We start from the raw sequence: 17,575 nt of genomic DNA, 5'->3' as shown, positions 1-17,575 counted from the left end.
TTATGTTTCTGTGGGGCTGAATGAGTGAAGGGAATCACTAGTTACCCTTGGGGCCAAGGCTCCATCAGAGGGTGTTCAGTCAGTGCAGACTGCCAGTGGACGCACCAGCAACTGGCAGTGTTGTGTTTCCCCATGAGAGCAGCCACCAAGTCCCTCAGTCCTTGCTTTGCTCTCTGGAGTCACTTGAGAACCTGTGATTTCAGACATTTCATTGAGGGACGCCGAATTTACCAAATCTAACATTTTGCCGTGATTCTTGAGATGCTATGAAATGCTTCTCTATCAACTTTAAATTTTCCAATTCATATTTTTAAATAGATAATACAAACACATAATCCAGACTTCTCTTCTAAGACATTAGAAGGATACACAAAGAAGTAAGTTACCATTTCCACTTCTGTCTCTCAGTGTTAACCTCACTAGAGGGTACCACTGGTTTCAGTTTTTTTTTGTTTTATTTTTATTGTATGTACTACAATATATCTTTTGTTTATATTGTATGTAATGTAGGATACATTTATCTTTACAAAGGTAGCAAATTCTATATAACATTCTTTTTGTAAAATGACAGCTTTATTGAGATATAATTATATGCTATACAATTCACCCTCTATATACTATTCTACATCTTGTTTTGTTTACCATCTTTTTGTTAAGAAAATTCATAGGCTGGGTGTGGTGGCTCACGCCTGTAATCCCAGCACTTTGGGAGGCTGAGGCGAATGGATCACCTGAGGTCAGGAGTTCCAGACCAGTTTGGCCAACATGGTGAAACCCTGTCTCTATTTAAAAAAAAAAGAAGAAAATTCATCAACATATGTAAAGGAAAGAGAACAGTATAAAGAACCTCCATTTATCCATTAGTGCAGATTCTGCAATCATAAAGGCTTCACAATGCATGCTTTATCTCTCTCTATTTTCTTCCTCCTCCTTCTGGTCCTCTCTTCTCCATCTTCCTTCTTCTTTGCTAAAATACTGGAAAGCAAATCCCAGATGTTATATCATTCTATCCTATATATTTTATTTTATTTATTTATTTATTTTGAGACAAAATCTCTTGTCCCCTAAGCCGGAGTGCAATGGCGCCCCCTGGGCTCACTGCAGTCTCCGCCTCCTGGGTTCCAGAGATTCTCCTGCCTTAGCCTCCTGAGTAGCTGGGATTACAGGTGCCTCCTACCACACCCGGCTAATTTTGGTATTTTTAATAGAGACGGGATTTTACCATGTTGGCCTACCCTATGTATTTTAATAAGCACTTCTAAAAATACTGCCTTTTGCTTTTTGACATAATGCATCTTTAAATTGTTCATATCAGTATATTTTAAATCGCTTCATTTTTAATGGCCATATAGCATCTTAACATATAGATATGCTGTTATTGATTTGTTCAATTTCCCAATGATATTTAGGCTTTTCCATTCTTTTACTATTTAAAAATTCACAGTATATTTGTGTATGGTATATACACACATATATATACACACATATTATTTTGCCTACATGTGAGTGTATCTATAGGATAAATTCCTAGAAGGGAACTTGCTGAGTCATAGGCTATGTTGACTGTAATATTTACAGATATAAAGTTCCCTCCATAAAGGTGGTTCTAATTTATATTCCCACCAAGCATGTTTATAAGGGTACAAGTTTCTCCACAAAGAAACTTTCTCTTCGATTTTTTCAATGTAATAGGTTAAAAATTATACTTTATTTTGATATTAACTATTAATATTATTTACTCATTACTCTATTGGGTTATTGGTCTTTTTTATTGATTTATAAGGACTCTTAATTAGGTAACAAATCCATTTTCTGTGATATGTACTGAAAACATTTTCTCTTTGTTGCTTCCCATTTGGATTTGTTTGTGGTGACGTTTTCCCTCTGAATAAATTTAACTTTTGAAAGTAAATATAGCAATTATTTTGAAATGATTTCATTATGCATTTTTAACTGCAACATTTTTTTCCAATTCTTCATGGTTTTCACTAATCTCTCCTTCCTTTCCCTTTCCCCCCTTTCCTTTCTTTTCCTTTCCCTTCCCCTTTCCCTTTCCTTTTCCCTCCCCCCTTCCCTTCCCCTTCCCTCCCCCTTCCCTCTCCCCTTCCCTTCCCCTTCCCTGCCCCCTGCCCTCCCCCCTTCCCTTCCCTTCTTTTTTTTAAAATCTTTGATCCATCTGGAATTTATCTGAAACACGGAATGCTCTTCCAGTTTTAATGCCACTTCTACTCCTTCTGACTTTCTAGTAGGGTAATGCAGAACTGAGCTTTGAGCAAATCCTCCCTTGGTCTCTCTTGTTTTGGGAGAAAGGACAAAACTTTTCAACTTAATTAAATTTATCTTTAGTCTTGAGTTTCTTAGAGTGTTACTTGCCACCTCTTAGCTTGGGTGATTTGTGGCTAGGTTTTTTTTTTTTTTAAATGAAAATGTATTAAACGTACCTCCACTCCTCTTCTACCCACGGAAAATTTTCAGTAGCTAATGGGTTCATGAACATTCATTGTTAAAACTTGAGGCAGTTAAAAGGTGATGGTACCAAACCCTGATTACTCTTGATAGACTAAGCAGAAAATAATACCATCTTCAAAGACTCTCTTACCTTTGATATGAGTGACCAAGCAACTGGCTCTGTGAGTGAGTGAGTCAGTAAGTGAGTGAAAGGTGAGCAGCCTCTGCATGGTAGACAGGCTGAGCTCAGGTTCGAGCTTAAGAATATCTGGGGGAGTGGGAAGTATAACGAGTACACTGGAGCTGGAAGCTTATGGGATTTGAAGCCTGTCTGCATAAATAGGAGAGGAATGTTCATTAGTGTGTGTGCAGAATGCAAAGCCACATCCATGATGACACAAAAGAGAGTATTTTTTGTTACTGTATTTTAACTTATGTGTTAACCAAACAGGATATACCACCATGTATATCCTGAGGGCAGAGACTGAGTATTCTTTCTTTCTTGTATTTCTAGTGTCCAGCACAGAGCAAACTGACCATTATTCATTACATGAATAAACCATACTGTAGCCATTTTACTTGTAGTTGGTTATAAGAGTCTTTTATACCTAGGAGTTGGGGGATTGAGGTATGGCACATGAAAACCTAGCTGAACTTGAACTCTAGTTAAAATTTTACATATGTGAGTTTGAGAGCTTAATTTCATAGCAAACCTAAGGCAGTCTGACATAACACCTACAAATAAATCCAATATGATTTTCTGCCCTGCCCAGCTAAAATCTTAGGTTCGTTTTCTTATAGAACGCACTATAAGGTTGGTTTAACTTCATTTTGGCAATGTTGAAATAATTGCACCAAAAAAAAAAAACAAGGAAAAGTCACTCTTCAAGGTACCATGCAGTGACATACAGAACAGTGGGTCTTTGCCACATGCTATTTTTATGCCATAATTCAATTGTTTCCTTTAACGTTTTTTTCCAGAATATAGACAGAGTTGTGTTTGTTGGAAATTTTCTCAGAATCAATATGGTCTCCATGAAGCTGCTAGCATATGCCATGGATTTTTGGTCCAAAGGACAACTAAAAGCTCTGTTTTTAGAACATGAGGTAGGTTGAGCTTACATAGACTTATTCTCATATGTGGAGTATATTTTGGGTTGTCTAACATATCAGCAGGTCTCTTCGTTTTTTTAAATTAGTCACGTAGAAAAGTTGCCATTTACACTTGCATTTACACAAAGGATAAGAAAAAAAATGTATATAAAATGGAAGCCTTCTTATCCAACAACCAGGATGGGTAGTTGGTTAATTTAATTTTTTTTAAAGTCACTGGAAATATAAGTTAGTATAGCCATTGTAGAAAGCGGCATGTGGTTTCAAAAAAGTCCTGTGTCTGAGGATTCACCCAAAAGATTTAAAATCAGGGATGTCTGCACTCCCATGTTTATTGCAGCACCAGTCACAATAACCAGGTTATGGAGTCATCCTAAGTGTTGATCAGCACATGAATGGATTGTTTAGTGTGGTACATATACACAATGAAATACTATTCTGCACTTAAAAAGAAATTCTGTAATTTGCAACAACATGGATGAAACTGGAAAACATAATGCTAAGTGAAATAAGCCAGGCACAGAAAGACAAATACCACATATTCTTACTTATTTGTGGAATCTAAAACAATCAAACTCAGAGAAACAGAGAGTCAAATGGTGGTTTCAGAGGCTGGGGGTAAGGGAAATGGGAACATACATTTTTTCAAAATTATAAATTTTAAATGTTCTCACCAAAAATCTAAGTATTTGAAGTGATATGCATATTAATTATCTCACTTTAAATATTTCACATTGTATTCATAAACCATAACCTCACTTTGTACCACATAAATATATACAGTTATAAGTTGTCAGTTTATAATAACGTTTTTTAAAAGTTTTAAAGTCAGATAAAATGAGTAATCATTTAAAATACCTTTCTTTAACCATTTTATTTTACCATAAAATGGGTAAACGTGGATTTACTTAGCAATCTTTTGCTATGAGACCAACGCCTATTTTTGAGCATGGTTTCTGCCAGTTGGAGTCCTGTAGTTATCTTTCCTTCATAATCTACAGTATCATGCACCTCCTTTGATTTCCAGTTTGTTTCCTTAAAGTGGATTAAGAAGTTAAAGATACTTATGAAGCAAGTTATTTGCAGAATTCTTACAGTTTTTTTCTCTATCTTTTATGTTGTGACATCCACCTAAATAGACAGCAATGATTTCTGACTACTTTTTTGGATATTTCTCAAGAATTTAACTGAATTTTCATAGAACTGACCATTAATTCATGCTCTTTTTATTGGTTTAGGTGGTGTATAATTAAACTATATTATCACATTAACAGTCAACCTGTCATAAACAAATTTAAGAATAAACACAGCTGACTCTTGGCAAGTAAGCAGCTCTGGTGAGAACAGTAGTACTTGGGCTACTAAGAATAGCCTATTGGCCTTGGGAGGTCGGTGTACCTGAGTGTTAGTGAACCTGTTTACAAAGGAAATGGAGAGTGTCAGTAAATTCAGAGTCCCTTACGTGGAGTTTCTACCATAATATAAACCAAAAAGTGGGGGCCCTTCTTTCTTCCACCTCCTCTGTCACCTCCTTTAAAATCAGTGCTGCAGTGCTATAATGAGCTATCACTTAAGATATCTAATCTCTTGTGTATATTCCAGCAGAAAAACATTGAGAGAGCTAGTATTGTCAATTTCAATTGTAATGAGTAATTACTGTTTTTAAATCAAGCTTTAGGCATTGAGTGAGGGGGAATGAGGTCCCATAACCTCCACTCCCCACCCCCAACAGCCAGAGTATCTGATTATTTATGGAGTTTCCATGTAAGGTTTTGTTTGAAAAAGAAAAAAGCATCTCAGTCTTAAAAAAATAATAATTAAAAAGGAAAAAGAAAACTCCTATTCTAGTCCAGATAGAGTTGCCATTTTTAGCAATAAAAAATACAGGATGCTCAGTTATTTTATCTGGCATTTATCTGTGTCTTATCTGGTAACTATAAGTCCAGATCTTCTTGGCCTAATGCAGACAACAAAGCCTGGAAACTGTCAGGAATAGAAAGTCTTCTTTCTATAACATCACATGGGAAGTTAGTTGGTGGTAAGATAAGAAATAAAATCCAACATTTTGGGGAAATCCACTTCTATAGGTAAAAATGTAGTCACCTGTATCACCCTATAATATCCTAAGCCTTTGTGGACTCTGGCTTTCGTTTGCTACCCTGTATCATATCTCAATCTCTATGGCCATTGAAAACAGAGTATTCTTATAACCCTCATAATGTATTCCTTAGACAATTCTCTACATTCTTAAGGTTACTCTGGCTTACACATGCCTTACTAGAGAATACTATGAAGAGAGAACTTTTGAGAAGCACTGATATGGTGGCTTTCTGGTCACCTGCCCTGGCCTTAGGAGCCCTCACTCAATTTCTCATTCACTCAACTGATGTTACTGAACATCTCTTAAGAGAAGTCATCTAGCCAGGTAGTTAAGTGCCTTTTTCTGACTGTGAAATCTTAGACAGTGGCTCTGTCTCTCCATCTCTGTTTTAGCATTTGTAAAATGAGCAATTATCCTATTTGTCTCATAGAGTTATTGTGAAGGGTAAATGAGTAAATCCATATAAAGTGCTTAGAACACTTTCTAGCATTAGTGGGGCCTCAATAAATGTGAACTGACAGCAGCAGCAGCAAAGATCGGTCCACATCCTGCCTATACTAACGCCTACTGCTGCAGTCCTAACTATTGAGTCCAGCAAGTGCCAGAAGAATGGAGCCTCCTGCATTTTGGAAACAGATTGCTGTGGACTGATTATTTATGCCCCGACCAACTTCAAATTTGTATGTTGAAATCCTAATCTACAAGGTGATGGTATTGGGAGGTGGCCTTTGGGAGGTGATTAGGTCATGAGGGCTGAGCCTTCATGAATGGGATTAGCATCCTTATAAAAATGGTCTAAGAGAGCTCCCTTGCCTCTTCCACCACATAATCCAGCCATGTGAGATTGCACTGGGAAGACAACCATCTATGAGGAATAGGTCCTCATCAGACACCTTGATCTTAGACTTCCCAGCCTCTAGAACTGTGAGAAACAAATTTCTATTGTTTGTAAACCATCCAGTTTATGGTAGTTTGTTATATATAGCAGCGTGAACAAACTAAGACATAGTTCTCTAAAAATTTATATTTTTTAATTCATTTAATTGTCATAAATATATGGGCTTTTATTTTACAGATGGGCAAAGTGAGGCTTGGGCTAATTTAAGTACTTTTGCAAGAGCTACTGAGGGAAGCTTAGGGTTTTCTCCCATGAAATACAGCTTTGAAGTCAGATAAATTTGGTGTTGAGCCCTGGTATAAGTCCTATGACCCTGCATGGGTAATTTACTTTATTACTTTCTCATATGTGAAATAATAATCAGAATTTTACCATGATAAAGATGAAGATGAAATAGTTGTAATACTAACAACCCCCAGTACACACTTAGCATACATATGCCAGGCACAGTTCTAAGCTCTTTCATATGTGAATTTATTTAATATATAAGTAGGTGTCCAATAAATTATAGTTGTTGTTATTATTATCATTCTGCCATTTTTCATGACACATATTTAGGTTTTAAATTTCTCTTTTATCTACATTAGTGGCATTCCTAGGATTATTAAAAACAGTAGGTATGTGGCAAAGGTTCAGAGATGATTGTTTTTTATTGTTTTCATAGGGTTATTTTGGAGCTGTTGGGGCACTGTTGGAACTCTTCAAAATGACTGATGACAAATAGAAATGAGCAGTGGAGGAAACAGCCTCCCAAGAGGACAGAAAACTAAAAAATTGCTGCTGTAGAAGGTGAAAGTCGCTTTGGGACGGAAGCCAAGCCATTATGGCAGATGAACCTGCTGGATTTGTAAATAATTTAAAATCCTTCCAGATGATCTTTTACTCTTAGGTTTTGAGCTAATGATTCAAAATGGGGGAATATAAAAGTTTTTTTTCTGTATACTGTATTTTTTTAAAAAAATGGTGCAGCGTGGCCAAACCTACCAATTGTATGCATTAATTTTGAAAAGTTGTATGATGTTTAAGAAGGACCTGATATGTAAGCGCTGTTCATTTTTCTTCTGGGGTTTACTGATCAGTGTGATGATTTTAACTTCATTTAGTAATTACTCTAGGAGATTTTATCTTGACTCATTTTTCATGACGTTTCATGATTTGCTGTTGGTTTCAAATGAAACTACAAATCTGGCATGTTTTACTGTGAACACTTGTTATTTGTTTGTTTACCCTTTTTTGTCTTGTTTTTCTGTTTTAATTGTCTTATGAAAAAAGAGAGTCCTTCCTTCTGTTTCTGTCCTTGGATGATCTCCCTCCCCCTACCTGTAACATTTTTTAGACATAATTGTTCATATCAATCAAGGTGCTGACCAGCTCAATACAAAGTTAAGCACAAGATCTAAAGCTCTCGAAAATGCCTGTGAAGAGAAGACTTAATGTGTTAATGAATTTAATGAGTCTGGCAAACGTTGCAAATTATATGCAAGTTTGTCTTATCCTTTATAAATGTAGTGTTTCATTGGATTTCTTTTATCTAGGTTATATTAAGTTGAAATAGTCTACGATGAAATGTCCTCATCCATGCACAGAATATGAATGGCAGCAAATTTTTGTGCAAGAAGTTTGAAACTTATTGGGGAAAGCCTTCCAGTAGAGTAATTGTTCATAACAGGAGATTTAGGGTAAGTCATGGGTTGAGGTATCAGGTAGTAATATCTATTTGTTTTGTATATGTAATATACCCAGGAACTTTGTAACAAGACATCTTTAATAATGTTAAAGTTTTTTTCATTTTTAATATTTTAAACTAAAAACTGTACTTCAATCTCAGTTTCTAAAATTAAAAATAATTTATGCTGATCTATATATTTTTTCTTTTTGAAAGACTGCATTAAGACTGATGGGTAACTTTGAAATGAGGGTCACATACAAATATTGGAATGCATGAGACCCAGTGATCTTGTGTATTGAGCTTATTGTTGAAAGGGATTTTTGAAAAACAGTACAATTACTCCATGATGAATCTTCCTTTCTCTGCCTTCTGAGCACCATCTTTAATTTCCATAACTTCAGGTCTTGAAGAAGTTGATGCTAATTGAAGAATTCACTTGTCTGGTTAAAATAAAGCCTGTTTCTGTTGTGATGTTTTTAGTGTATATGTTATTTTCATTTCTTAATTCTCATGTTTATAATATCTGCTTTGTACCATGAAATGACTGTGTGTTGTTTTTGCTACTCTACATTTCAAAAATTGAGGCTTTCCCATGAGTGTGGAATGGTCCAAAACACTGTGTCTTCAGGTGAAGCTGTAGCCCTATGCAAAGACTTTTTAAATACAGCTTTATTGTTTCTATACAAGTGACTTCTTAATGCTATCACTGATACATTTGGTAATTCCAAAGGAATTTCAAAATTTGGTCATCACAAATATATTTTATCAACTTCTGTCTGGCTTTAAAAAAATTCAGGCAGCTAAAGTGTTCTTAACAAGGTAAATTAAAAATCTACATATTATTTATAATTAGTGCCTTTTGATGGCCTCTTCTACTCTTCCTAGTCTCATCTATCAGGGAACAGCAGACCTTGGTTCTGCAGATCATGGTTCCACAAAGGAAATCAGGGCAAGTTAGTGTGACTGTATATATTTTAAATTATCTGAAATCACTTGATCTCTCATTACAAACATTTAAAATATTGGTGTAGCTGAGAAAATATATTATTCCACTGTACAAATATCAGTTAAATGTTGACTACATACAGCCAGCCTGTTTTTTACAAATAAGAACTTGTAGCCTGAGGATTTTCACATTCACTTGAATTACAGAGACTTTTCTTAAGACTCAGCATCACAAAGAAACTGGGAAAACTAAAGAATTTTTACTTGTACAATATGAAGAAACAGCATGGCTTTTTATTGTGAGGCAGTTTCACTGTTGGTCCAGCTTAGTTAACCTGTGCAAAGATGCTAAAACTCTTTCTAAACCATAGTTTCCTGACCTGTAGAATGGGACAAATAATAGTTTTACATACGTATTTAAAGAGCTCAGCATAAAGGTTGACACAAAGTAAATGCTTCATTAATGTTACCTATAATGAAAAAATGGATTTTTTAAACTAATGTATTGAATCGGTAATTCTTAACCTTCTGGATTATGGGAAACGCATGTTAGTATAGAGATATTTCAGCAGTCTCCATATGTTAATACGTATCCCCAGCTCTTGTCCACACTTCCAAAATCCCATAATAGGAAATCTATCTTGACAACTCACTTGGCAGCAAAAGCTGACTTGAGCATTATTTATCACATGTAGTTAGGGCTCTTCACATGTTTTGTTGCAAAGCTCTTCATGTGTTTGAAAACAAGATACTGACTCTGACGGGGGTGTTAAGTAATACATGATTCTGAATTTTGAAACACATCTGGTCCTGAGTTTTAGATAAAGGGATTGTGGAAATATAGCTGTGTTCTTCACCTTATGCAGTGTACATGGATTCAGAGTCCCTTTGTTGGGAACAATTGTTAGAGGTAATTTATACTTGATGTCGTTTGGTCTAGAAGGAATATGAAGAAGTTACTCTGTGCCAGGAAGGAACTGGAGACTGAGAGATATAGGATACAATCCCTGCAGAGGAAGACAGCTAAATCTCAAGCCAACATGTGTCATCACATGCCACAAGTGCCACTCAGTCATTCATTCATTCACATTCACAGCAATAAACAAAACAAAGATCCATCATTACAGAGCTTATATTCTAGAAGGGAAGACAGATACTAAGTATATAATGTTAGATCAGTACTACAAAGAAAAAGTAAGTTAGGGTAAAGGCTAGAGATGAGGTAGTTCTATTTAGAAAAATGAGGAAGGGAGACATTTCTTAGGGTGGTCAAAGACAGTCTGTCCTAGGAAGTGCCCTTTGAGCAGAGAGCTGAATGCAGGAGAGAACACATTGTGTATATGTCTGAGGGAATATTTTTTCCTCCTATCAAATGAAAATGGGGATTTGAGGAACTGTAAAGAAGCCAGTGTCTGGAGTAAAAAATAGGAAGAGTGATGGGAGATGCAGTGTTTGGAGTAACCTAGAGCCAGATCCCGTAGGAAGTCTGTAAGTGAGGGTAGTGGGCTTTACCCAGAAGAGGGGTTGGTCATTTGTCCTCAGAAGGTGCTAGAGAAGGTTTTGTGGAGTCTTAACCACTAAGTGGAGAGGCTGGTGGGCTTTCCAAGCAGAGGGAGCTGAGTGAGCAGAAGCGCTGAGGGAAGAAACCACCTGGTTTATTCAGGGACTGGAAGCTCTTCGCTACAGCTAGAGCCTGGTTCATGATAGAGAAACCAAGGAGGGAGAAAGAAGCCAGCCAACTCTGGAAGGACTTGTCTTTCATGCTAACATTGTAGACTTTTCTGTAGTCACTGTGGAGCCATCAAAGAGTTTCAAGGAAAGTGAAACCAGAAATAACCTGGCTTCAAAGTGGTAAAGCAAAATGCCCTGCTGAAGTGAGTAAATAAATTATGTGCTTTTGAATATCTAACATTCCATGTATTGCCTATTGTGCCAGATCTCATGCAGTAGCTTCAGAGTGAACAATGCTTTCACTGTAACTAGGATGGTTATAAACATATTTGAGATTTTCTCAGAGGACACAGGCTACTAATAACTACAACTCCACTATGAGTCTATTCAGGTTTCAATACCAGGAGCATCATAAACTATCACTCATAAAAATTGTTAGAAAGCAATTTTCTTCCCAGTGATCAGAAGATGACCCCACATTTGTAAAAAAAATATTTAATTAGTGGACATTGTTTATTAGGTCTACCAGCTGCTCATTCTTTTGCTCAGCTGATTAATTTTTACTAAATATCAATAATCTGAGAGGCATTGGGTAACACTGAGTATGTATTCCAGTGTGAACAAGACTGCAGGAGCTCTGCTTACATTAGGCTTACATTTGGTTGATGCAGATAAACTTGAAGCATTTATAAACCAATAAATAAACAAGAAAATATCAGGGAGTGATAAGTGCTATGAAGGAAAGAAACAGGCTGATCGGATAGAGAGAGAGGAGAGACTTCCTCAGTCAGATGGTCGTGGAATGCAAGTATAATTAAGTCATGGTCTCAGCTTTTAAGGAATGATGAGTTCACCTTGCTTTCATTCTTGCCATCTCCTCAGTGAAAATGAAAGATGTTTTTGGGAAACATTTTGATAGCTAATTTTCTTTTTCTTGGAATATTTAATTTAGGTAATATGTATTTAAAATAAAGTTATCATAAAAATAATATATTGATTTAGTAATGCACCATTTTTCCTTGCTCATTTAATGAAACATTATTTAAACTGTTTACTTTAATATTTATTGTTAATAATTCTGTCATGACCAGAGTCATTTAATAGTTTCCACAGCACAAGTTTGAAATTTAATACTTTTTTAATCTGTCTGTGATGGGTTGACCTCTGGGATTTTTAAAAACCCAGCCACAAACACCTATTCCCATGATGAGCTCAATTATTTCACATTCCAAAAGGCGTCTCTTCAGTGTAATCATTTATGTAGAGTCAACGTCAAAAGGCTAGTTTACAAGTATTCATAACTTGCAATACAAAAATAAAAAGAAAATTTGTATTAAAAGTCTTTGCCTCTTTTTTTTTTACTATTCTATCAAGTAAATAAACATTCCAAGCTAGAATTAATTGAGGTGATTTCAGTTAATGTTCTCACTAAACAGTTTTCAACCAGTCCATAAGAAAAGTTCATCTTTTTAAGTATTTTTTTTTTAATTCGACATTTTAGAGGCCATGCATGGTGGCTCACACCTGTAATCCCAGCACTTTAGGAGGCCAAGGCAGGAGGATCACCTGTCGGGCGTTGAGACCAACCTGACCAACATGGAAAAACCCCGTCTCTACTAAAAATACAAAATAACCCCAGGCCTGGTGACAGATGCTTGTAATCCCAGCTACTCGGGAGGCTGAGGCAGGAGAATCACTTGAACTCGAGAGGCACCACTGCACTCCAGCCTGGGCAACAAGAGTGAAAATTTGTCTCAAAAAAAAAAAAAAAAAAAAATCAACATTTTACATGCATATTGTTTTGAAACTCAAATACTTGCACACGACTATGAAAGACAGCAGCACCCAAGTTTTCTTTTTTATTATTTGATCATTTTGAACATAATGTTTCCCAAAGGTAAGGTGATGGAGATAAAAATTTTTGTGTATTTGCATATCTAAAAATTTCTAAAGCTATTTTTGTTCTATTCTCATGCCCAGTTGATAGTTTGACAGACTACAGAATTTTATGTTAGTTACCGTTTTTCTTCAGAATTATGAAGGCATGGCTCTATCATTTTGGCAATAGTAGTTGCCATATTTGACTTCCAGTGTTGCTGTAAGCAGGCCTGAAGCCATTCCTGTTCCTGATCTTTTTATGTGACTATTTTTCCCCTCTCTTTTCTGGAATCTTTTAGAAACTTTTCAACTTCTGTTCTCAATTCCAGCATGGAAAGAGCTGGGAATTCATCGCTTACATTCCTACAACAAGGAAAAGACAGAACAAACTGAAAATCAGTAACTTCTCTTTGGCCCATCAGAAAATCGTGGGCAATTTCTACCACCCTGAAATCTGAAGAGACAGGAAAATAACAAAAAAAAAAAATGACAGCTGAGATCAGCTTACCTACCATCCATAAACTGGTAGGAACACTTAAATGGTCATTCTGACAAGTTGCTTGAGGCTGAGTGTGGACTAGTGTGAATGAGGAACTTAGGGGATGCAGTCAGGTGAGGGTCTCTACTCTTGTGGGTTATGTGTTGAGGAATGTCACAACATTCTCATGGAAGACACAAAACATAACAAAACAAAAAAAAACCCAAGTCTCTGGCAGGAAAAAAGGAAAGGTTTACTCTTGAAGTGTGCCCAGTCTCACTTTGGGGGAAGGGCGATTACCCAACTTTAATCCTCTCTATCCTTTCTGTCTCATAAGAAGCGTGGAGGAAATGCTAAGAAATACTTGGAACGATCACAGCTCAGGAACACAGGTCCAAGAAGAGACCGAAATGTAATAAGAAGATTATAGAATGCTTCTTTCCCCCATACCTTACCACCACATCAATTCCCACATAACAACAGTGAATTAAAGCTGAAAGAGCCACAAGGTACGGATTCTATATTTTTTAAATGTCATTAGGAAAACCCAAAGATAATGGAGTCAAAAACAAGGACACAAGAGGAATTTGAAGCCTCTGGTAACTTCAGCTACAGCAACATAAACGTAGCCAACTCCTAGCCAAGTAACGTAATATTTCACAGTAAAGGCCCTTTTACTTCAGTTTCTAATATCTGGAATATCATATCTAAAAATTTCTAAAGCTTTCAACAAAAATTACAAGACCTACTGACAGACAAGAAAAAACAGAGCCTGAAGAGGTGAAGCAAGCATCAGATTTGACATACATTTTGGAATTGACTAGTCAGAACATTTGAAACAACAACGATTAATATATTTAGGGTGCTAAAGGAAAAGCGAGACAATATGCACAAACAGAGGGGTAATATACGCAGAGACATGAAAACTAGTAAGACCAGCATGACATGCTAGATATTAAAAACACTAACAAAATGAAGAATATTCTTGAATGAGCTCATCAGTAGACCAGACATGGCTAAGGAAAAAAATTAGTAAACTTGGAGATATGTCAATAAAATTTTCCCAAGGTGAAATTCAAAAAGAGAAAAGAATAATAAGGACAGGGCAGAATATCCAAAACTATGGGACAACTTTTAAAAGTGTGAAGTATACGTAATTGGAATTCCAAAAGGAGACAAGAGAATGGAGTAGAAGAAATATTTTAAATAATAATGCCTGAGAATTTCAAAAATTAGTAACAGACCCCAAACCACAGGTCCAAGAAGTCCAGAGAACACTAAACAGCATAAATAGCCCCCAAAATTCTACAACTTGGCATAGTATATTCAAACTACAGAAAGTCAAAACAAGAAAAATCTTGAAATAAGCCACAGGGAGGAATAAAACTTTATTAGTTGGTTTTCCAATGATCAGAATTACAATAGACTTCTTTTTAGAGACCATACAATGGAGAAGTGAGTGGATTAAAATATTTAAAGTGTTGAGGGTAAATGTATTTTTGTCCACTATGCTAGCCACATGATGGATAGTTTCAATCTTTCATCTCCAATAATGTTTTTTTATTTCTTTGATAATTTCATCTCCTCTCTGTTCTATCAAGATCTACCAGTTTTGGGGTTTTGGATTTTCCATACTGGCTCTCTAATTTTTATATCTTTTTCATTTTATTTTTTATCCTTCATCATTTTTGTTCCATTTCAACTTTACCACTTTTTTTGAGGTGTTACTATTATTATTTCTTCAACTATCATTGAAGAAATTTTATTTCTAATCGCTTTTATTTTTCTTGAAACAGGATTTCACTCCGTTGCCCAGGCTCAACCTCCAAATAGCTGGGACTATAGGTGCTTACCACCATGCCAGGCTAATTTTTTTCTTTCTTGTAAAGATGGGATTTTGCTGTTTTTTCAAGGCTGGTCTCGAACTCCACCTCAGCCTCCCAACCGAAGTGCTGGGATTAGAGGTCTGAGCCACCGCACCCGGCCTCAATAGCACTTTTTGCACTGGTATTATTTATTTATTGTAGCCTACGTTTCATTTCTCAGAAGATGATGTCTTGTAATCCTCAACTGTGAGCTCATACATAGGATGAAGCAACAAAAAATGGATTACAATCTCTCTGCAAGAGCTTGAGTTCGTTGGTGGGCTTCACTGTAAGGTGATCTGGCTCAGTCTGTTCTTTGGAGAAATGCTGCTGAGAGTTCTTTTGGGTTTTTTTTCCTCTGGGGTTCGTCAGATTCTTTAGAGAAGGCTCTCATCTCCTCTCTGGAAGGTATAACCTTGACTGCAGCCTTCTAGAGTGGCGGGAGAAAGCTAAATATTTAGCATTCAGGGCAGTAAGATATTGTGGTTAAGAGAAAGCACTCTGAAGCCACCCACTGTGTGAGTTTAGGCAAGTTTTTTAACCTCTGTACGCAGTCGTTCCCTCAGTATCTGTTGGGCATTGATTCCAGGAAACCCCTTAGATACCAAAATCCATGGATACTCAAATCTCTTATATAAAATAATGTAGTATTTGCATATAACCTCTGCACATCCTCCCATATACTTTAAATAATCTCTAAATTACTTATAATATGTAATAATAGTGTAAATGTGTAAATAGTTATACTGTATTTAGGGAATAATGACAAGAAAAATGCCTGTACATGTTCATTACAAATGCAACCATCTGTTTTGTTTTCAAATATTTTTGATCTGGGGTTGGTTAAACCTATGGAAGTGGAACCCACAGATATGGAGGGCTACCTGTATTTCACTTCCCTCACCTATAAAATGCAAAAAAACTTTTTTTAAGTTGTTACATGGATTAAATCAGTTCATATATGTAAGATGTTGAAAACCACCAAATAAGTGTTGGCTGTTACAGACAGACTTTCATTTCCCTATTTTCAATATCATGCCATACCCAGAAATACATCAAATGTTAACTAATTCAGGTTTGTCTATTTTTATGTTTTATTTTTTATTGTTACTGCCAAATGGTCATTCCAAAAAATATGAGTGTACACATTGCAGATGATTTTTAATAGTGCCAATTTTCCTGCACACTCACCTACACTTGGTATTATCAATCCTTTTTATCTTTGCCAGTCTTATAGGTAAAAAATCCTAACTCATCTTATTATGCATAGAAAGCACTTAAGATCTTTGTAGTCCTGAGATTTCCATTCTATGTTGAGAATTAGAATGAATTTGTCAGGTTAAAAATAAATTATCTTAGTCTTTCAGAGGTAATGCTGTTGAGGGAGTTAGCAAAAGCTCTGTTAGCCTGCTCTAGTTGAGGCCTGATCATCTTTTAAGCAAGTTGTGTAATTTTGGGTGAGTCCCTAACCCCTGAAAGACTGAGTTAGCTCATCTGTAAAATGGGGATAAAATTAGTTCTTCCTTCCTGGCATTATGAGGATTAAATGATAATGAAATTCTTAGAGGTGAGGATTGTGCCTGGTCTTCTTTCTCAGTAAGAATCAGCCATAGGCAACCCCAGAGAGAAGAGCCATTCACATTGCCTCAGTAACCTAGCACTGTTTTACTTTTGGTAGTTTCATTTGCATGTGTGAGAAATCATTTTCTTTTCATGCAACATCTATAAGTTATAAAAAAAAGTATTCAGTACAATTAATTTTTAAAAATTCTAATTTACTAGCTACTTTATCTTCAGAATATCCCTATGAACTAGGTAAACAGATGGTGTTATTCCTTCTTTATAGTTGAGGAAACTGAGACATAGAAAGCCAACGCAATTTCTCTAGGTTAAAAAAACCTAAAATAGCTTTTTTTTTTTTTGCAGAAGTTAACAAGGTGATCCTAAAATTCATATAGATACTCAAGGGACACAGAATAGTTAAAAAAATCTTGACCAAAAAAAACCAAAGTTGAAGGACTCATATTTCTTGATTTAAAAACTTATGACAAAACTGCAGTAATCAAGACAGTGTGATACTGGCATAAGAATAGACATTGAGGGCTGGGCGTGGTGGCTCACGCCTGTAATCTCAGCACTTTGGGAGGCCGAGATGGGCGGATCATGAGGTCAAGAGATTGAGATCATCCTGGCCAACATGGTGAAACCCCATCTCTACTAAAAATACAAAAATTTGCTGGGCATGGTGGCACACGCCTGTGGTCCCAGCTACTCAGGAAGCTGAAGCAGAAGAATCGCTTGAACGCAGGAGGCGGAGGTTGCAGTGAGCGGGATTGTGCCACTACACTCCAGCCTGGTGACAGAGCAAGACTCCGTCTCAAGAAAAAAAAAAAAAAAAGAATAGACATTGAGAGCAATGGAATAGAATTGAGACTCCTGAAATAAATGTTTACATTTATGGCCAATTGGTTTTTTCAACAAGTGCACCAAAACAGTTTAATAGAGAAAG

At 36.2% G+C, this 17,575-nt stretch overlaps 1 protein-coding gene across 1 annotated transcript in view; it reads left to right on the top strand.

The window, feature by feature from the left end:
• The window catches only part of PANK1 (pantothenate kinase 1), a 65,668-nt gene extending 56,968 nt beyond the window's left edge, over positions 1-8,700 (top strand). The window contains 2 exon segments of the mRNA XM_002807452.8: positions 3,430-3,555; positions 7,225-8,700. Of these exon segments, the coding sequence (XP_002807498.3) occupies positions 3,430-3,555; positions 7,225-7,284 (186 nt within the window). The 3' untranslated portion in view covers positions 7,285-8,700.
• The last annotated feature ends 8,875 nt before the right edge of the window (positions 8,701-17,575 follow it).

This window comes from Callithrix jacchus, chromosome 12, assembly GCF_049354715.1.
Source record: "Callithrix jacchus isolate 240 chromosome 12, calJac240_pri, whole genome shotgun sequence".
Taxonomy (NCBI): domain Eukaryota; kingdom Metazoa; phylum Chordata; class Mammalia; order Primates; family Cebidae; genus Callithrix; species Callithrix jacchus.
Note: the sequence above shows the minus strand (reverse complement) of the source record. Positions and strands in the feature narration are given on the sequence as shown.